At 35.9% G+C, this 22393-nt stretch overlaps 1 protein-coding gene across 4 annotated transcripts in view; it reads left to right on the top strand.

Annotated features, from left to right (window-relative positions):
* The window catches only part of abcb6b (ATP binding cassette subfamily B member 6 (LAN blood group) b), a 143054-nt gene that overhangs the window by 77399 nt on the left and 43262 nt on the right, over positions 1-22393 (top strand). For 3 of the 4 annotated variants that reach the window (XM_073912547.1, XM_073912546.1, XM_005167518.6), the window contains exons 6-13: positions 1494-1603; positions 2552-2617; positions 2707-2832; positions 2921-2997; positions 3723-3786; positions 4427-4512; positions 4689-4746; positions 4877-4981. In XM_073912547.1, the coding sequence (XP_073768648.1) occupies positions 1494-1603; positions 2552-2617; positions 2707-2832; positions 2921-2997; positions 3723-3786; positions 4427-4512; positions 4689-4746; positions 4877-4981 (692 nt within the window). Of the gene's footprint in view, positions 1-1493; positions 1604-2551; positions 2618-2706; positions 2833-2920; positions 2998-3722; positions 3787-3982; positions 4052-4426; positions 4513-4688; positions 4747-4876; positions 4982-22393 lie in introns of all 4 variants that reach the window. The other variant, XR_012385227.1, reaches the window with a different exon arrangement.

Below are 22393 nucleotides of genomic sequence, written 5' to 3'. Positions count from 1 at the left end.
CTAAATATGCATATAATAAATAATAGTAATAATAATAACATTATACAAAAGCAAACTGTCATAAATAAACCGAAGAAGGTGCCCTGAGATAAAGGCATGGAGGCAGTAGTTTTTCTATTTGTTGAAAATAATAATTTTTGTAAAATTTTAATCCTAATTTTTTTTTCATATTTAAAGATATTTGTGTATTGCAGAGTACCTGCGGAGTCTTAAAAGCATTGAAAAAGTCTTAAATTTGATCATCTCAAATTAAGGGCTTAATAGCCTTGAATTTGTTATATAAAGTTTTGGATTTCGTTACAAAGGTCTTAATTTATTCATTTATTTTACCTTTGTTAGTGTTAAGTTCGTACCATAACAAAATTAACTGTTACTAATGTAGTCTAATTAAAAATGTATGCAGTGTAATGTTGAGTGCACCTCATGCTCCACATACAGTAATAGCAGAAAGCGCGAAAGTGTGTGCACCCATTACTATGGTTGGTGGAGGTGACCATATCTACTGTGGCTCAACACCAACTCTGCAGGCAGATGTGATGTGGGTCCTTATAACAATCTCTGAGCACCACTTTTTCACATCGAATGAGAACATTACAGAGGTTTTTAAAACCACGTTTCCTGACTCTGAGATTACAGCTACATTCTTGTGTGGAAGTAACAAAACTGCATGTGTTACTTAATTTGGATAGTCTCCTTTTATGACTAAAGAACTGGCTGACCAGGTGAATGAGCCCAAGGGGTTTGTGGTCATGTTTGACCTTCAGTTGGATCTTCATATTCGCTACTGGGTGGGCGACCACACTTTTGCGTATGTATTAAATATAACTGAAAATTGAAATAAATTGTTTTATTTAATTCAAGCAGTCAAATACATAATTATTTTCTAGGGTTCAAACTTTATACAGCTTTTGACATTTTTCCCCTCATACTTCTGTCAGAATGGGTACGAAGTTGGCATTAAATTTTATTTGAAATGGTTTTAAAAAAAAGTCTTAAAAGCCTTGAATTTCATTTGGATGATCCTGGGGGTACTCTGTGTAAGGGTTGTGCAATAAATTGCACCAAACACGTCTTGTGTCTTATTGCGCTGGGTGTATGAAAGGGCCCTAAGTGTGCAACCAACAAACCAACCTTTTTCCATTTGGAAAATTACAGTTATTAATAGTTCTTATAAAATATAAATTTTAAAAATAGCCTACATAGCCTAATCAAACAAATCCAAAGATTTTCATTTTTGCTTAATGACAACTCCCCACCAAACTGAGGGTTTCATTTTATAGCTTTTAAAACTCATTTTATTATGTTTTATTTACATCTTTCGATAGTAGTATGTCTGTACATGGTAGTTATCTCAACAAAGGTACAAATGCATGCATTTGATGTTTTATTTATTGGCACAATTAAATTGGAACTGTTTACATAATGAATGTTTTTTTGCATGACAGTCAACAGGCACATTATGATTTCTAGTTAATATTGACTTTTGTTTTCAGCTCTAACAATCATCATCACTGAATGGAGGACCAAATACAGGCGAGAAATGAACACACAAGACAACAATGCAAAGTCAAAAGCTGTGGACTCGCTTCTCAACTTTGAAACTGTAAGCACCAACAGTTTTTTCATTTAGCACTATTTTCATAAGTAAGGTGTACATTTTTGAATGTATTGATACAAAACATTTAAACTGATCACTCTTGCAAAAGCATCAGGCATTCTTTTAGATCTTGATATCCTGATTTCATTATTCATTGATTTCAATACTTTCATGCCACATAATTATCCTCTCAGAACACAAGATCATTGTGATATGTAGTGAGTAAATGTGATTTAATCACCAAATATCATACATTTAGTTTAATAACCAAAACAGTACGATATTTTTTCAACACAACATTTAACAATCAGTTCTTTCACTAGAACACATTTTAAGGTCTTAGATTACCCTTGATGCTGAATGAATGTTATTGTAATGTAAAACTTTATGCTTAGCCATTACCTCAAATGTTACACTTTCATACAAACTGACATAAGTGTCATTGAAAAAAGTTGTTTATACCATATATAAATGTGATCAAAGAACACATCAAGTAAATTACTTGGACAAGCAAAACAGTATTTAATGTATTATTTGGTATTTCTTGATTGAAAGCTCTAGCAGCTATTAGTAACTTACGAAAGTTGAAAATCTGTGAACATAATTATCGATTCATTGATTAGACATTAAAATCAGTTTAATTAAATGAAAGACAAATGTATTCATTTGAGTAAGAGGTCCCAATTAAATGTATAGAGATATATAGATGAAACTTTTATGTAGATAAAACATTTATTGTGTACAATTTACAATTGTAAATATGCTGACCTGTTTTTTCAAAAGTGCCCATTTGAAGATATGTTGTGTTTATAAGTACTAAGAGTTTTGAAAATGTTCTAAATGGTTGTAAAATTTGCCCAAACCGATAATATAAAAAAACATAAATGCTGACAAACCCTGGGTCATGTAATTTTGTTAACACTTAACCCTGCAAAAATGCATTTCTCCATGCAGGTTAAGTACTATAATTCAGAGGGTTTTGAAGTCAGGCGCTTTGAGGATGCTATCCTGAAATATCAGGTGATGTAATCATTTAACAGGATTACACTTCTTTAGCAAATCCAATTAATATGAGATGCTGATTTGAGTTTTTTTTTTTTTTTGCTTAGGCATGTGAATGGAAGACCAATGCCTCCCTGGCCCTTCTTAATCAAACACAGAATCTGATTATTGGATTAGGACTTTTGGCTGGATCATTGCTTTGTGCATACTATGTTACTGTGGACAAGTTTCAAGTATAGTAATCTCCACTCATACTGTAAAATCTACTTCTTATTGGTCTGGAGGGGTATTTTTGTTCACGCTCTTCTGGTGTTCTCATAGGTTGGTGACTATGTTCTCTTCGGAACCTACATTGTTCAGCTCTACACGCCACTCAATTGGTTTGGCACATATTATAGGTAAGACTAGAAAATGACAATATAGGGTGTTGACGATTTCCCTGTGCATTTTTTTAAATGGGTTCTTCTGATATGCCATTTTAACAAGATGCAGTATGAATCTCAAATGTTCAAGTGAATTTCAGTTTCAAATCCTCCATGGACCATTTTTACACCATACTATTACACCATACTATTGAGGCCAGCTAGCAAAGTGCCATGCAGGTAAAACCTCTTTCCTTTGACCTTAAAAGATGCTCTAGAGGCCATGGTCTTTAGCCTCCTTGTTAAAGCAACCAATTCCTATGCAAAGTATTGCCGGTTAGATCCCAGCTCAGACCGGGCTGGGTGCAGTAGGACACGGGGGGGCTCGTGGATCACATGTAATCCACTGGTCCTACTGCTCATAACCCGGTTTGAGCTGGGATCGAACCAGCGATTCTTTGCATGGGAGTCGGTTGCTCTAACAAGGAGGCTTAAGACCATATCCCGTAGAGCATCTGTCTGTCACTAGAGCACTTTTTCAAGTCAGATGAGTGAGGTTTACCTGCATAGCACTTTGCTAGCTGGCCTCTGTTGCACTATAAATGTGCACTTTTGAGTGGAAGCAAAAACACATTGTTTTCAAATGTGTTACTTGAAATGCAAATGCTGCTCACAAAAGAGATCTGTGCCTTTACAACACGTGCATGCTTTTTTTTAAAATTTGCCCTTGGCTTATTTAATGTCACTATTGTATTTGACAGAATGATACAAAGTGCATTTGTTGACATGGAGAGCATGTTTGATCTGCTAACAGAGGAAAAAGAGGTGAGTCCATTAAAACTTTAGGTTTTGAGTCAACTAGTTCATACAGAAAAAAAATAATTGTCTGATCTAGTTTTTCCTTAAATTCCTTAATTAAATAATTAAATTTAACTTTAATAGTTATACATTAGATCCATTCACCCAGAGTGTGGTTTTAAATTCCAGTGCATTACTTTTCCCCCCTGTGTATCTTCTGCAGTTGTCTAGTTGATTCCTAAAATCCACAATTTGCCCCTTCTGGATGTGCCAGCATTGATCTTGTGGGCCAGTGAGTGTTGATTTATAGTCATGACCTCAAGATTTCATATCCTTTGGGAACCCTCACCCCAAAATCACACAACCAACAGCCAGTCACTCCCAGACACTCCCAGTCCCTTTAGATTCTATTCATATGCAAATAACCTTACTAAAACCCGTATTTGATCTTCACATTTCTTTTCATTTATTCACAAACTGTCGTAGCTCATTTGCAAACTGATTCTTAAACTTGACCAGACAGAAGCCACCATTTTTTTTTTCTATGGACTCAGTTGTAATGTATTCTTCTGATTCACTGTCAACCCAGTGCCCAGCTGGTATGTGTGCCTTCTGTTATGTATACCCCGATCTCCTGTCCTAAATGCCAATTTTCCCTCTTCTGTAGGTCAAAGATACTGTGAACGCAGGAGACCTGTCTTTCACTAAAGGAAGAGTTGATTTCAAGAATGTGTGCTTTAGTTACACTGCTGGGTAAGTTATGCTAATGTCAGTGAAGGCACCCTTATTTTCTTTTTGTGGTATCAGCTTGTTATTCGAGAACAGTACTTTTGACAATCATGATTCTGAAGAAACATGTTTAAAGTTATATAAAATAAAGTCATCTTTATTATTTTTTTTAAATTGATTGATTGTTTGATTCTTTACAGGAAAGAGATTCTCAGTGACGTATCATTCACAGTGATGCCCGGGCAAACATTTGCTCTGGTAAAATTAAATCTGAATTTCATACCTATGAATATAGTGTCCTGGAAGTAAAATAAAAAAAAAATACAGTGTGTGTGTGTGTGTGTGTGTAAATGAGCAAGATGTTCATCTTCTTTAATGTCTTTAACAGGTTGGTCCGTCTGGATCAGGAAAAAGCACCATTATCCGCTTGCTTTTCCGGTTTTATGATGTACAGAGTGGCTGTATCCTCATCGATGGTCAAGACATTGCAAAGGTCAGCAAAACATGACAACAATTACATGGACAGGTTAATGAAAAGAAAATATAGCTTCTTTAAGAAGGTTATGTAATATGAGTTTCATTAGATTTTTAAGAAGATCATTTTTAAAGTCCCTTTAGTACAGTACAGTACATCCCCAAATCCAAAAACAGTTGGGACAGTATGGAAACCGAAAATAAAAAAGAAAGAAGTGATTTCTAAATTTACTTTGACTTGTATTTCACCACAGACAATACAACAGCACATTATTTATTTCCAAAAAGTTGGAACAGTACAGAATTTACCACTTTGTAATGTTGCCATTCCCTTTCACAACATTTAAAAGACGTTTAGGGACTGACCAGTCAAGTACCTGTATCCTCTTCCTCCGCAACCAAGACTTTGTAATGTATGCAGATTGTGGTTTTGCATTGTCTTGTTGAATTATTCATGGGCGTAAAGAAGGCAGCATATTGTTCTCCCAAATCTTTTCAGCATTAATGGTGCAAGTTACCTTGCCAAGGACACTGACACAACCCCATACCATGACAGACCCTGGCTTTTGGACTTGTTGCTGGTAACTGTCTGGATGATCTTTTTCTTCTGTGGTCCTGAGCACACGACATCCATTTATCCCAAAAAATACCTAAAATACTGATTCATCGGACCACCGTACATGTTTCCCATGTGTGATGGTCCATCCCAGGTGCTTCAGAACCCAGAGAAGTTGATTGTGCTGGACAATGCTAACAAAGGGCTTCATTTTAGCACATTACAGTTTTCATGGCATTTGTGGATGTAACTACGTATTGTGGTACTTAACAAATGTTTGCCAAACTAGTCCTGAGCTAATGTGGTGATATCGCTTATAGATGAAGTACAATTCTTGATGCAGTGCCACATGAGGGATTGGAGTTCTCAGTCGTTCAGCCTAGGCTTGCGCCCTTGTCCTTTACGCACTAAAATCCCTTCAGATTCCTTGAATCTTTCAATTGTGTTATGCATTGGTTAAGGTGAAATTCAAAATGTCTTCCTATCTTTATTTGAGGACCATTGTTTTTAAACATTTTAGTAATTCTCACATATTTGTTGGCAAACTGGCGACCCTTTGCCCATCTTTGCTCCTAAAGAACTAGACCTTTTTGGATCTTTCTTTTGTATTAAATCATAATTACAATCACCTGTTGACATAGTCTGTATCACCTGCTTCAATTTACATTAATATTAACCAATTTATCTAATTACTAGCCCTAAATCGCTCCTCTCTTAACTTTTTTTGGAATGGGTTACATATGTATATTTACAAATGAAATGAAGTTGACCAGACAAAACATGAAATATTTTGTGTTCATATTGTCTGCAATAAAATACAATTCAAAGTAAATTTAGAATTTCTTTAGAATTAGAATTATTTGCGTTTTCCATACTGTCCCAACCTTTTCTGGTTTTGGGTTATATTTCACTATGTATATGTATTTCCAATTAAAATGGTATAGTTAGTAGGGGGCAGGGTTTTCTTATGTGCATCATTCTCCTATAGTAAACTAAAGGTAAGAAAGGGACTTTCATTTATGATTACCAAAACATTTTTTTTTCAGTGGATTAACTTGCATGGATTAAATAAAAATAACAGTAAATAATAATAATAATAATAATAATAACATGGATTATAATAATAATAAATAAGAATAACAAGTAGTTTTTAGTTTTTCACTATGCCATCTCTCACTTATAGTTAGACAGGAGTTTAGACAGCCATACTGACGTCATCAGTGAAGGAATGTCTTTCCAGAAAATATTCTGACTTTCATTCTAGAAAACCAAGACTTAAAAAAAAAAAATCTGTTAGTTAACTTGATTGTTAGCTCACATTGCTTTTCTTAATGTGAATAATTAAAGTACTGTAAATGCTGCCACTTTTGATTTCACAATGATTTAAAGGTTAAAAAATTATTTAAAAAAATTTGAACTGCTATTTATTCTCACATATTTCAAACCTTTAAATATTTCATTACTCGAATTAAGATGGGGATACTCTTAATCATTTAAGTAATCAATAATTACAAGCTTCGAAATGGTAAACTATGAAATCAAAGGTGATTATTATGGAACATAATGTATACACTAACCAGATAATTCATTAGTTACAACTTGTTAGTATTTGTTTCGACTCCCATCAGCCTTAATTTCTTTTTATTTTATTATAATTTTTTTTTGGTGTATATTAACCAAGATGCTGGAAACATTAGTTTTTGGTACATATTGACATGAAACCATCACACAATTGCTGCAGAATTGTCTGCACATCTGTAATCTGAATCTTCTGTCTTGCCTATTTTCCATGTGACCAAAGCAAACAAAAGGCCCTTCCAGAAGTTTGTTAGTGAAGTGTACAGCCAGTATGATCAAGTTTATTGTTTATAGTCATGTGACCCAGCCTTAATGATAAAATTGCAATCTTTTATTAGAAAAAGTGCCTTCCAAACAGCATTATTACATCACACAAGTGCCCTATTCCTTACACAAAATAAGTATGGCACACGGATACACTCTATTGGAGTATAATGAATTCATTCTTTAATCAAAAACACTTTTTCCTACTGTTTTACAATTATACAGGCTTGAGTATATGGGCAACTTTTCAATCACTGAAGATTTCAGCAGTGGTGGAAAGAGTACTAAAAAAAATCATACTGAAGTAAAAGTACTATTACTTGCCCAAAATTGTAGTTCAATAAAAAAAGTATCTGTTCTAAATATTACTCAAAGTATGAGTAAAAAGTAGTCATTTTATAGTTATACTCAAGTTGTATTCAAGAGTAGTGAGTATTATGCTGTAAAAGGTCAATGTGTTTATATGCAATTTGTGCTGGTGTGTGTAAACAACAATCTGTAGTACATTTAGTTATTGTTTAAGACTATTCAGCAATTGTGTAACTGTAACTAAACCAGGGTTGTCCAAAAATTTTCTTATGAAGGGCCAAAAACCAACCTTGTTTGAGGCTAGTGGGTAGAAGGTAAATATAGTTGCCATTTGGTAATTTCCTAATTTATTTCATAATATTTAAACATAACTAGAAAACATTGCATTATATGAACTGATATAGCATAATTCTTTAACCTTCAATAATGAATCCATTACAGTAAATACAAAAAAATCTTATTTATCTGTTGAGTGACATCGTTTACATTTTTCAAAAATCAGATTCATTTTCAACATTTTATTGAAACATTTAATTTCAGTTAGCTTTTTTTTTTGTAGCTCAGCAAAAAATTAACAAAATAGGTTTTGTCAAATTATTAACAAATTTTTGGTTTTAAAGGCATTCAAACCAACCCGCTTCATCTTTCTCACTGTCTTTTCATATGGGATAGTGGGCCAAATCAAAAGTTTCAATGGGCCAACTTTAACCCGTGAGCCCTACATTGGGCATCTCTGGTCTAAACAGACCTGGGTCATTGTGTGTAAAGATTTTGGCCATTTCCTTTATACATTTTTAATGCTTTCAAAGTGTTTCCTGCATTTATATAGCGCCCATGTTGAGGCTGTTCAGTATAATGTGATTTTATTATCTGTGTGCAGTTTGATTGGACAGGAATTGCAGGACCTACTCAGCCAATCACCATAGACAAGAAAAATCAAAGTAGTGACTGCAGGTGGAAGCAATGTGAAGTAAAAGTACCAATACAGCACTAAAAATGTACTTAAGGGAAAGTAAAAGCACACATTTTAATAAAACTTCTAAGTAAATTACAATTCCTGAGAAAAACTATACTCAATTAAAGTAATTTGAATATTTGTAATCTCTAACTGGATTTTAGTATGCTTTTTTTCAACAAGCTATATTTTACTGTCACATACTATCATAATATACTATCACAACCATTTAGTCCATATAAATCAAACGAATCTGCCCTATTGTGTAGTTATTAACCTTTATCAAAGTCCCTGCTGAGGTCACCTTTTGTGTTCAGGTCACATTTCACTTAATTTTTCATGCATAAGAAAACCTGCATATTTGATATAGGTCTAGACAGCATTTATATAAAAAAATATTTTTAAATCGTACAAGAAATGTTCCTCAACCTACCTGGATCTCTGCTGACCTCAAGGTTGAAAACCAGAGTAAAATCTGGTGTTAGAAGGGAGGAATAGCTGATTGAAGAGGACAAAGAACTTGCATTAAAATGTGAAAAATTCATTTCCTCCCTAGTTTGCTTCAGACATCTGAATCTCAGAGTGCTCTTCATGGTGCTGTAGTACCATTGATAATAAATAATGTTTTTACTATAGTGTCTCGTATGTCGACTAGACTGTGAAGTCTTTCCAAGAATAAAGGGAGACTTTTATATCTATTTCTGTCAGACTTTTAGTACTCTGCTCTTGTCTGCTTACACAAACCTGACTGTGCAGTTTACCTCTCTGAATAGCTGTGGGAAAACAACTGCTAAGTGATTGTACAGTGCAGCGTGTAACAATAGCCTGTTTGAGGTGATGTTATACCAGAGCGTACAAGCTGTCACAATGCTAACTGCAACGCAGTCACACCAGTGCTGGAAGATGCAACCACAGATCATATAACCAGCACTACACATGACAGGTTCTAGGAATGTGATTTACTTTTCCCCTCTTATTTCCAAGTACACCTGCCCCCTGTGAATTAATCATAGTGAGAGAGACGTAAATAATGAATATGGAGCTGTAAGCTGCTTTTACTCCAGTGTCCTGAGGGAGACGGTGGCCTCTTGCACAGCGCTTGTCTCGGCTCAGAGCTGCTAGATTCACTTTTGGACTGCTGGTCTGATCCAGGACAGAAGGTTGTTGGTTTTGCTCACAGCCATGCCTATGCAGAAAAACAAGTCTCCCAAGCATATGTTTGGCAAATTTAGCACAAATATGGAAACAAAGAAAATTAAATGCGTATGGCTGTCTGGTGGATAGATTACAGGGTTTAAAGGGTATTGTCAATAATATTAAGTTTAAGTTTATTGAATTTATACTTTAAAACAGCTAGGGCATACCAAACAGCTGTACGTAAAATGTAAAATAAAACGATAAGACTTGAAGGATGTACAAATAGCAATAACTGCTTTATGAAGCAAGTGCAGACAGGTAAAAAAAATATATTAACAGCAGATTAATACTTGTTAAAAGCTAAAAACAAAAGATTTAAAAACAGGTAAAGAGGTGACTGAGTTGTACAGGCAAACCCACCATCGAAAAATCTCAGTCACCCCTGTGTCTGGCTTAGAAGTAGGAACTTTTAATAAATTCAAAATGGAAGATCTCAAACTTCTTGGAGCATTATAGGTATGCAGGAGATCTGATAGATATTTAGGAGACAAATTGTGTAGGCACTTAAACATAAACAGTAGAATCTTGATCATAGTCCTGAAATGGAAGGAGTACAGTGACATATGGAAGGATGGGAGTGACATATTTGCAACCGTTTTTCAGGAATTGCAGGAGTTCCACAAGGAAACATATTATCGCCCTTTTCTCTCTTTACACAAATGAACTTAAGCTCCAGGATTTAGGTTTTGAGTTATTTAAACATGCAGATAATATGGCACCTATTGGCCGGTTGACTAAAACCGGAAAAGACAGAGATACCTTGTACTATAGTTATAACTTTGCTTTAAAATTGGTGTAAAATGAGTTCACTTGAGATAAATTTTAATATAACCAAGGAGATAATGATTAGTAGAAATAAGCTAGTTCTTAATAAAGGGTTGAAACCTCTCGTCCTTGAGGAACATGAAATGGATACAGCTAGATGTTTTAAATATTTAGGAACATTTATTGATAGCATTAGGAGGTTACAACAATTTGGTGTGAGTCAAGATGTTCTGGAGATGGTATACAAGAACTTGGTTGAAAGTATTGTGAGTTTTAACATGATTGCATGGTATGGACTGTTGCAAATTAAGGAAAAGCAAAAACTCGGTTGAGTAGTAAAAATTGCCAATGCAATTGTAGGTAAAACACAAAGACAACCAAATGAAATTTGTTCAATGAGAATTAAACAGAAAGCACATGATATCATTGAAGATTGTTCCCAACCCTTAAATATAAAATTTCAGCTCTTGCCATCAAAAAGATGTTTTAGGGTGCTTTCACACCTACACTTTTGTTTCGGAACCTGTCTCGTTTGCCCAGTTAGCGTGGTTTGTTTGGCATATGTAAACAGGGCAATCGCGCTCTGTTCCGCGCCAAAGTAATCGCTCGGACCGCCTGAGTGAGGTGGTCTCAGCTCGATTGAAACTAACCCTGGAGCGGTTCGATTGCAGTGAGAAAGCGATCTGATACGAGCGCGGATATATCACAGTTTTTTTATGGATATGTAATAGGCTTACGGCTGTATGAAGAGATAATTATGAGTAGGGCGGGAAGTTTCGTGAGTCTCCGGATGCCCGCAAACGCGTGATGATCTCCCGGTAATCTCGCGTCTCCCTCCCGGTCCTCAAATAGCAATCATCGCGCACCCTTCTCACCCCTCCCCACCGCATCTCTCCTCAGACACGTCGCGCGCTCGCGCACCTTGTCAATCACCATTAAACCACCACCTCTCCTGACAGCTGAGCGGGACACTGCAAAATAAACCCTGACACTCTGACCAATGTGAGGAGAGTTTACTCGCACGTGACTTGTTTTAGCTCTTTTGGTCCGATTAGAAACTTTGCAGTGTGAAAGCAAACCGCTCAAAGAGCAACAATGTAACATTTGTAATCTCTGTTTCGGAACAACTGAATCGATTCACAGGTGTAAAAGCACCCTTAGGCAACCTCAAGTAAAGAAAAACGTGTATCAAATGTTTTTAAATACTTGGTTCAAAGTATGTATAGGGTTTTATATTGAGTTTTTTTAAATGTGATTTATGAAATGTGGTTGTGTGGTGAAGCCAAAGATAAATTTCCACTTGTGGACAATAAAGAAAGTAATTAAAAGTTAAATATTTGGCAGCAGAATTTTGGACCACTTGAAGTAAAGTTATTTAGACATGCAGTACAGTAGAGAATTATAGTAATCCAACTGTGAAGTTGCTAAATCATGGATAACTGTTTCACATGACTTTTTATGCAAAAAGTTTTATCGTATGTTTATCTAATGGAAGGTGATTGTCGATAAGGACACAGATTGCATACTGAACTAGAATTAAAACCTGACATTTGTTATATTTAATTCTTATTTTTAATTGTTAATCCTGTTACTGCTTTTTTTACATTTTGTATTTTTGCAACTACATGTACTTAAATGAACAAACTTAATATCCATGTCTCATAGCCCTAAATTGTTTAACATTTAAGACCATTCTTGTACCTGCCATTGGCTCTGGCATTGTTATTTCATGATTGGCAGACTTTAACGTTTCAGAGCATTAAACTAATTTAAATGACCCAGTTTTTCCAGAAAACATTGATGATTTCTTAAAATTTGGGAAAATCCTCTGTGGACTGACAAGACAGTAAAACCTGGTGGTGGTAGTAGTGTTAGTTGGTAGTAGTGTGATATACTGGGGCTGTTTTGCTGCTTCAGGACCTGAAAGACTTGCTGTGATAAATGAAACCACAAATTCTGCTGTGTTCCAAAATATCCAGAAGGAGAATGTCCGGCCATCTGTTAGTAACCTCAAGTTTGGGTTTTGCAGCAAGACATTGCTTATAAAGTCCATTCTAAATGGCTGAAGAATAAAAAAATAAAGACTTTGGAGTGGCCTAGTCAAAGTCCTGTGCTGAAACCAATTAAGATGCTTTGGCATGACCTTTAAAAGGCAGTTCATTTACAAAAAACCCTCCATTGTGGCTCAATTACAACAGTTCTGCAAAGATGAGTGAGCCAAAATGTATCCACTGTGCTGTACAGACTCGTAGCAAGTTATTTAAAACGCTTGATTGCATCTTTTGCTGCTAATGGTGGCCCAACCAGTTAGGATTAGGTTTAAACAAAACACATTTCCACACAAGGCCCTGTAATTTGTATTTTGTTGTCCCTTCATAATATAAACCTTCATTTCCAACTGCATGATGTATTTGCTTGCATAATATTTGGCTAATATTTAAATTGGTTTGATCTGAAACAAAGTGAGACATGCCAAAAAAAAAATAAAAAATCAGTAATGGGGCAAACACTTTTTTACACAACTGAATAATAGACACACTGATGAGTAATTACATTATGACCATCTGCCTAATAACCTGTAAGATTTCTAACCCATAAAACTTTGCCCACATGGCAAGACATTGATTGAACGAAGTAATGATAGGGCTCTGGTAACATAACGTTTGCATTAAGTCATCCAGATCCCATACATGGCCAGGTGGTAGTGATGAAGTTGAACCATAAATGTTTGATTGGGTTCATGTCAGGTGATTTAGGGGACCAAGGTATTAAAAGAATTTCATCAGCATGTTTCTAGAACCACACCTTGACGTTTATTGCAGCGTGGCAAAACACGTTATACTGTAGGTAATGACCATCACTGACAGCAAACAATGAAGGGGCACACATGGTCCCAGCTCTCAGAAGTAGTTTTATTGAGACAATAGGGCTAAAGCAGGGGTCTCAAACTCGCGGGCCATTTGCGGCCCTCAGTGCAATATTTTGTGGCCCGCGCCGACCGCTGTACACTGACAGAAGCAGCGGAGTGGGGAGAGAGAGCGCTCCCCGCTCCGCTGATTCTATCTGTACACAGCAGTCACTGGCATTCCCCGCCCGCCGTGTAAACAAAGGGGCGAGGATGCCGGTGACGTTACCACGCACCCCGCCCCTTTGTTAGACGCTGTGACGGGCGGGAAGTGTGGAGGGGCGTTGTCGCGCGCGTTCTGATCAGCTGTGTTGTCGCGCGCGTACTCAAGAGCGGTGTTATCGCGCGCTGAAGGGCGGGACCGAGGGTGTGTCGCGTCGCGGGGGCACTTTTGATCATTTTGGAAGGGCATTTTCTATGCAAAACTAAAAAGGGCATGTGCTCTGCACAGGTTGAGCCCTATGTGTGCACGTGCCTGCCCTGCATCTTATATATATTATAGGTAGATACAGACTGGTACAGACTGGAGTGGGGTGGGGGTGTTTTATTTATACATATATACGCCTTTTTTTAGGTGAGGGAATGGAAGTTTTGAGTGAGTTCCCCCACTTTTTTCCCTAAGACTTCAATAAGTCAAAGTACAGGTCTAGACTTAATGATGATCATCTTCAAGCCATACTGAGGGTCTCAACTGCTTCCGCTCTAAAGCCAAATGTGGTTCAGATTTGTGAGAAGAAGCACTGTCAAGTCTCTGGCAGCAAGAAGTAGGCAAAAGATGCCACGTTCAGAAGAACTGTTCATAATCTTCACTCAATGTTCTATTAATGTTCAGGACACTTCATGTTCAGAAGAAATAATTAAAACTGTTAATAATGACATTTGAGGACTTTTTTTTTGTGAAATCCCTTATGCGGCCCAGCCTCACCCAGACTTTGCCTCCTGCGGCCCCCAGGTAAATTGAGTTTGAGACCCCTGGGCTAAAGTGTCCCAAGAAAACATCAGCCACAACATAAAAGCACTACCACAGGCTTATTTGACTCAACAGTGTATCCAGGTATCAGTGCCTTTGCTGGTAATCTGTCTTCTACAGTATGTGATAGACAAGGAATCTTGTTTCATTAGATCACTGCACTGAACTTTCTTCCAATCTAACCTTGTCCAGTCTAAATTATCTAGGGTAGGGCTGGACGATATGGCAAAAGGTTGTATGACGAAATATTTCTTAATTTCGGTCGATACGATATTCCGATTTCGATATTAAAAAGCCTGGAAAAAAACTGGCATGGCTGCACACAATGGATGCCTGTACCCACAAATGTCTGCAAACTGAATTTGCAAAGTCTTTAATAACATCTAGGTTCTTAAAACTTTTTTTTTTTTTTTTTTATAAAACAGTACAAAAAATTTACTTTATTTAGCCTTTACAAACAAAAAATGTGAAATAAACTATCAAATTAATAAAACTGTCAGACTCGGCTATATATATAAGCTGAGGGTTCTATCTGTCTATTTATATTTGTGTATAATTACCTGATTAAATAAGTTTTAACAAAATATTTTATATAGTCTATTTATATCGACTAATATTTTATATAAGTTTATATAACACATTTTCATTATTTAACCGATTTGATACCTCTATTAATCACATTCTTTCTATTTTATAAGCTTTACAATATTCCTGATAAATATATTAGTATATTTTATTTTGTATGTTTGCGCTAGTTCTGTATGTCAACATGCAGCGAGTTTGTGTATGTGAGTGTTAATTTGGGTGTTTATGCGAGGATCGATTACATGCCAAGATCGAGTTTATGTGGGTGTATGCATGCATCATTTATATGTATATGCACGAGTTTCATACATGTTTGAACATTTAAGTGTATATGCACGTCACACGTTTTATGTATGTTAATAAGCGAAGTTTGATTTAAATCCTACACAGCGCCTCATAGCATCTGTGTTTTCTTCATTGCATTCTCTTCTGACACCACTGGTTTCATTGTCAGGGAGGTTGGCTTAAACTTTTATGATGCCTCATCTTCTGACTCAGTATTTTCTATCAGGTGAAAAAGATTTGTGTTCCCGATGCAAGTCGGCGCCACTCTCTGACACATTTTGCAGAGCATCGAAACTATACGTTTATCGGAATTTAAAATGCCGAAAATTCCACACCACTGCATTAGTCTTTCCTCTCTTATCCACTATTTCATCTAAATTCTTACTTGTGTAAGCTTGTTCAAATACATCTGTATTTAGTGCAAACTTTCTGCAACGAAGCTTAACGTGTCTGTGATTTCATCAACACGCAAGTGACATCACGTTCCTTCTGACGATTGAGCTCTAAACGTCATTCAGCGACAAATGATAATATAAAAGATAACTATACATGTATTAATAACAATAAAAATTATATATATATATATATATATATATATATATATATATATATATATATACACAGTTGAAGTCAGAATTATTAGCCCCCCTGAATTATTGGCACCCCTGTTTATTTTTTTCCCCAATTTCTGTTCTGTTCTGGGAAGATTGTTTCAGCACATTTCTAAGCATAATAGTTTTAAAAACCTATTTCTAATAACTGATTTATTTTATCTTTTCCGTGATGACAGTAAATAATATTTTACTAGATATTTTTCAAGACACTTCTATACAGCGTAAAGTGACTAGGTTAATAAGGTGAACTAGGCAGGTTAGGGTTATTAGGCAAGTTATTGTATAATGATGGTTTGTTCTGTAGATTATCGAAGAAAAAATTTGCTTAAAGGGGCTAATAATTTTGTCCAAAAAATGTTTTTTTAAAAATTAATAACTGCTTTTATTCTAGCCGAAATAAAACAAATGAGACTTTCTCCAGAAGAAAAAATATTATCAGACATACTGTGAACATTTCCTTGCTTTGTTAAAAATCATTTGGGAAATATTTAAAAAAGAAAATCAAAATCAAAAGGGGGCTAATAATTCTGACTTCAACTGTATATATATATATATATATATATATATATATATATATATATATATATATATATATATATATATATATATATATATATATATATAAACAAATTGAGATCAAAATACCGGATATGAGTTTAAAACTCATATCACCGTTATTGGAAAAAAATCTACAGTGATATATATTGATATCCAATTATTGTCCTGCCCTGGTTTAGGACACATTTCATTTCAAATTTCAGATAAGGATTAAATTAATTTATTTATACACACAATGCTCCCTAATGATAATGTGAAAAAATGATTTTTTGAGATTAAAAATAAAAATCCTCAAAAATCACACGTATGTATTCAAAGCCTTTGCTCAATACTTTGTTGACGCATCTTTTTCAGCAATTACAGCCTCAAGTCTTTTTGAATATGATACCACAAGCTTGGCACACTTGTCTTTGGGAATTTTTGCCCAATCCTCTTTGCAGTAATTCTTAAGCTCTATCAAGTTGGATGGAAAGCGATGGTGTACAGCCATTTCCAGATCTCTCTGGAGGTGTTCAATAGGATTTAGGTCTGGGCTCTGGCTGGGCCACTCAAGGACATTTACTGAGTTGTTGTGAAGCCACTCCACTGATATTTTGGTGATGTGCTTTGGTAAATTGTGCCTTTATGGATGATGGAGGCCACACTGTGCTCATTTAAACTTTCAAAGGAGCAGAAAATTTTCTGTAACCTTCTCCACCCTTGTGCCTTGAGACAATCCTGTCTCGGAGGTCTACAGACAATTCCTTTGTCTTCATGCTTGGTTTGTGTTTTGTCATGTACTGTCAACCCTGGGACCATATATAGACAAGTGTATGGCTTTTCAAATCATCTCCAATTAACTGAATTTACCACAGGTGAACTCCAATTAAGCTGCTGAAACATCTCAAGAATCATCAGTAGAAACAGAATATACCTGAGCTCAATTTAGAGCTTCATGTTCATGGCAAAGGCTGTGAATACTTGCATGTGATTTTTCTGGATTTTTATTTTGAATAAGTTTGCAACAATTTCAAAAAACTTTTTTTTCACATTGTCATTATAGAGTTTTTGTGTGTAGAATTTTGAGGAAATTAATGAATTTAATTCATTTTGGAATAAGGTTGTAACCTTAAAAAAATGGGAAAAGTGAAGCGCTATGAATACTTTCCGGATGCACTGTACATTGAAGTTCTCATAAAATAACTTGAATAATATAAAATATTTTTTTTCTGTGATCTCAGCATATGTACTTGTCTTGAGTGTTAAATGATTATTCACAAATCATACTAATTTGCTGAGTTGATACTTAAGGAACTTTTCTTAATATTTCTTATGCTAAAAACTGTTTGCTGCTTAAAGTTTCTTGTGGAAACAGTGAAAACTTTTTTGTATTTACTTTTTTTTATATATAAGTTCAAACTTATAAAAATAAATAAATCTACTTACCCAAGCTTTTGACACATCTCAACTTTATGAATGATAGTGTACTGTTTTTATAGACTCAGTCAACTTTATTAGGTACACCTGTCCAACTACTACTCGTTAATAAAAATTTCTAATCAGCTAACCATATGGCTGCAACTCAATGCATTTAGACATGTAGTCATGGTCAAGACCATCTGAAGCAGTTCAAACCAACCATCAGAATGGGAAAGAAAGGTTATTTATGTGACTTTGAATGTGGCTTGTTGGTGCCAGACAGACTGGTCTGAGTATTTCAGAAACTGTTGGTCTTCTGGGATTTTCACGCACAACCATCTCTAGGGTTTACAGAGAATGGTTCGAAAAAAAGAAAATATCCAGTGAGCGGCAAATCTGTGGGCGCAAATGCTATGTTGATGCAAGAGGTCAGAGGAGAATGGCCGGACTGGTTTGAGAGATGCAACAGGAACTCAAATAACCACTCGTTACACTATGAGGTATGCAGAAGAGCATCTCTGAACGCACAACACATCGAACCTTGGGGCGGATGGGCTACAGCAGAAGAAGACCACATCTCACTTACTCAAAACTCAATTCAATATAGCCCCTTTGGGATGTGGTGGAAGGGGAGATTTGCTTCATGAATGTGCAGCCGATAAATCTGCAGCAACTGCGCGATGCTATCATGTCAATATGGACCAAAATCTCTGAGGAATATTTCCAGTACCTTGTTGAATCTATGCCAAGGATTAAGGGAGTTCTGAAGGGAAAAGGGGGCCCAACCTGGTACTAGTTTGGTGTATCATAAAGTGTATTGCATTTCTTTTGCTGTGGCACTTTAACAGTGACAGTACTTAAAAAAATTTGTGGAAAAAATCATAATTTATCCAACCTCCTATGGGCTTTTGCTCTAGAGTGAGTTGAGAAAATCGATTGTCTGAGAGTATTTGGGGATGGAAGCTGTTGTTTGTCATTTAGATGGAGAAAGTACTGCTGACAAGCTGTACTGGCTGACAGAAGAGGAGATGGAAAGGGAGGACAAGTAAATTGTTGTGTCTCTCTCATCCTCTCCTACACACACATTCACAGCCTCTCCGGTATCATGTCAAATCCATGAGAACCACAAGCCAGTATTCAAACCACCGCCTTCACACTTGCACACGATGGCCACACATTCCTGCTGTGTTAATGTGTTTGGAGCGCAGCAGGAAGCATGAGGGTAGGTCAGCGTGCCAGGACACTCAAGAGGGAGCGAGCGCTTTCTCACAGTACAGGCATGAGGAGAGATTTACTTTTATAGAGCAGCTGTCATCAGCTCAGCCTCTTATCCCTCTCACTACTGGCCAGATCCAACTCATTAAACTCACTGGAACATTAGCGTTTGGACTCCTAAAGCGTGCGCTTGCAAATGAATAGATCTTTCGCCAAGTACTGCACTTAATGAAGTATGTTGCGTGAAATTACATAACTATTCATGAATGCAAAATATTTATTTGGGGGAGATGCACTTTTTGGCACTTGGAGCTGGTTTAGACAGGCACCAAATCAACATTGTTTGTTTAAGTACTTTTGAAATCTGATTAAAGTCCGACTTTATTGGTACATATCAGTCTGAATGTTTGTTTGTTTTTTTTCGAGAGAGTTTATTGGTCGAGTATGGCAACAAGTATTTTATTGTTCCCCTAAAACTAGTTTTTGTTTAATAGTATTTGTTGTTAATTTACTGCCTCAGGCAATCCTCCAAACATGTAAGCAGCTTGTGTGTAGTGAGTTACAAAGTAAATGTTTTCAAAAGTAAAATTTTCAGTGATAATTCTTATATAATAACATTAAGGTACACATTAAAGGTGCTGTATGCTCTGACTTTTCTAAAGAATAAAAAATACCATAATATGTTTGCAGATGAATAAGAAGCATGCAAAGTAAACATTCTTGTTATTTTGAAAAACAATGCTAAATTTAGTTATTCTGCTTTGAAAGTGTGAGTTACGTGCCGGAATGGCTGTCTTTGTTTCGGTTCTTTGGTCCCACCCACTGCCACTTTAGCCAATTATATTTCAGCACCCCAGGTTGCCTTGTTGGAAAACTCTGTGTTTCATTCATTCATTCTGAAAGGCTCTCAAAGGATGCATTCTTGACCGAAATGCGACCTCTGATGGACAGTAGCAGACTCTGAAATGAGACGCAGATTCAGGGTTCCACATGAGGTTATTAATTAGCAAATTATATAAATATTATGATTGTAAACATTTGGTGAGCAGGTTGCATTGTTTCCCTATGTCTTAACGTGCTACGTGACGATATTTGCAGTGATGATCAATTAGGCTGTTCACACCAGACGAAACACGACAAAAATTTAGATACAGCGATTCAGAAGCACAGAATATGCACTCACTCACAAAATGGTAAGTTTTATAATCTATCTAATACATATTAAACCTCTTTAACATTATCAAATGTAGATGCTGAATCTCTAATTTGTGTTGGTTTGCATTATTTCAAAGTTTTTTACAGTATTTTATTTTCAAGATCTGAGGTGAGATATCTGCTGCTGCTTTCAGTATATGGCAATACATGTAAAATGGAATTAAAACTCACATTATTAGCATTTAAACACGGAATAAAGCTCATGAGGTGCACCTGAGGTGATCATTGTCAGTTTTCTGTTGTTCAGTTGCAAGAAATGGAAGCCATTTTTACTATATCAAGTCAAGGTGTTGGTTAAAACAAAAAGAAAACTTTTAATATGGAGAATATACCTTCTGTCGCATGCCGTTGCTTTTATATTTAACATGATTTAAATCAGCCTTTAGACTTGATCGTCAGACTGTTGGTCTTTAATCTGGCAACCTGCACTTGCATTTGTTTTGATCCAGGAATGCAATACCTAGTTCAACCACTGGGTGTCAAACTTGCATACTGCACTTGTCAGGTTTCAAAATGTGAACTGTACCATACCACTTTTTTGGCACCCTTTCCAAAGGGTACCTAGCACATCAGAACTGTACCAAAAGGGGTGAAGGTAGACTCACAACCGAATGCTGATTGTTTTATAGACAATTGTCATTGGCACATGCAAACCTTGTCGTCGTCTAGTGACAAACAGTAACATGCTAAGAAGCAAGAACAGAATCTGCTGCATGTCCTTGCGTGTGATTGCAGTACGTCTATATTTTAAATAATGAACTTAAGAGGCTATATGTGAACAGCCCATATGACTTTGTCCTTTAAACGATAATGGCATTGGCTCCTACAGTACATTCGGTATGTGGAAATGTAAGCTTTTCTAAGGTGACCTGAACCGTACCACTCAAGGAAACGAAGGCATGTTATTTTAAGGTATGTTAGAGTAAGTTGCAGTTACTTATAGTGTACTTGCCTCAGTCATTGTAAATACATTTGCCAGTTCTGTATAAATAATTGAATCTATTAATTTAGCACTTTTAAAACAAAAAACTAAAAAAAATGTTGTAATTTCCTGACAGAATGTGAAATATGATGTGACTGGATCTGAAATGCTCAATTGAGTTAAGAGTTGCTTTTTGTTTATGTGTAAATTGTTTATGTAGAACAAAAGTACAATAAATGAACCGTATTTTACTTCACTGGAATATGATAGCTTTCAATCTTTTACCTTATTTAATACTTTGTTTACAGTGGAAAGTTAGGATGTGTGTGGTGAACTGTAAATCTAAATGTTTTTATGTCTATCCTGGATGCTATGTATAACATTGTGTTTGATCAGTAAGTTAGAATGTTTGACTCCTTACTAGGGATGTAACAATATTGTAAATACCGTCATACCGCAATAGCAATTTCTTTCAATATTACCGTGGTTGTGACTCAATAAAATCATAGGTCTTTTGGTGAAAAGTTTGCTCAGGCGAATGGAGCGAATGGGAGGTAGCGGAAACTACAATTTTCATCAGCCCAGGCGTGGCCATCATCCTTTGCGGTCTGTTGTCGCTACAGATCCAGTAATGCAGAAATGGAGGGTGCTGCTAGTAGCGGCAAAGAAAAAGAGCTAAAAATGGTCGAACCTAAAGCGGGTTTTAAATCAGATGTGTGGAAGCATTTCAGTTTCTTTTTGAAAAGAAACAAGAAGAAAAGGTGACAGAAAAAAGGGTATGCAGGCACTGCCAGACTTTGCTGAAATACAAGTCGGGGAATACGATTAACATGATGGGGATTCTTTTAGTCAAGGGGACAGCAGAACACCGCACACTGCTCAGATTGATGGAGACATTAACTTGTACCACCAAGAAACCTCTATCTCACTCATGGCTTGTCCTTTCGAGTGGTGTTTTTTTTTTTTTTTTTTTTTTTTTTTACATGGTTTAATATTTTTTGTTATTAAAATTGAATAAATTAAGTTCCTGTTTGAAAGTTTACAAATAGATAATTTGTATGTCATTGATCTGTTCAATGTTGAGGTAACCTGAACATTCTAGCACTTTTTTGAGTCTCTTCAATAGTTTTGTTTTTCCTT

The sequence above is a fragment of the Danio rerio genome, chromosome 9 (assembly GCF_049306965.1).
Source record: "Danio rerio strain Tuebingen ecotype United States chromosome 9, GRCz12tu, whole genome shotgun sequence".
NCBI lineage: Eukaryota > Metazoa > Chordata > Actinopteri > Cypriniformes > Danionidae > Danio > Danio rerio.
This window is presented reverse-complemented; position numbering and strand designations above follow the sequence as displayed.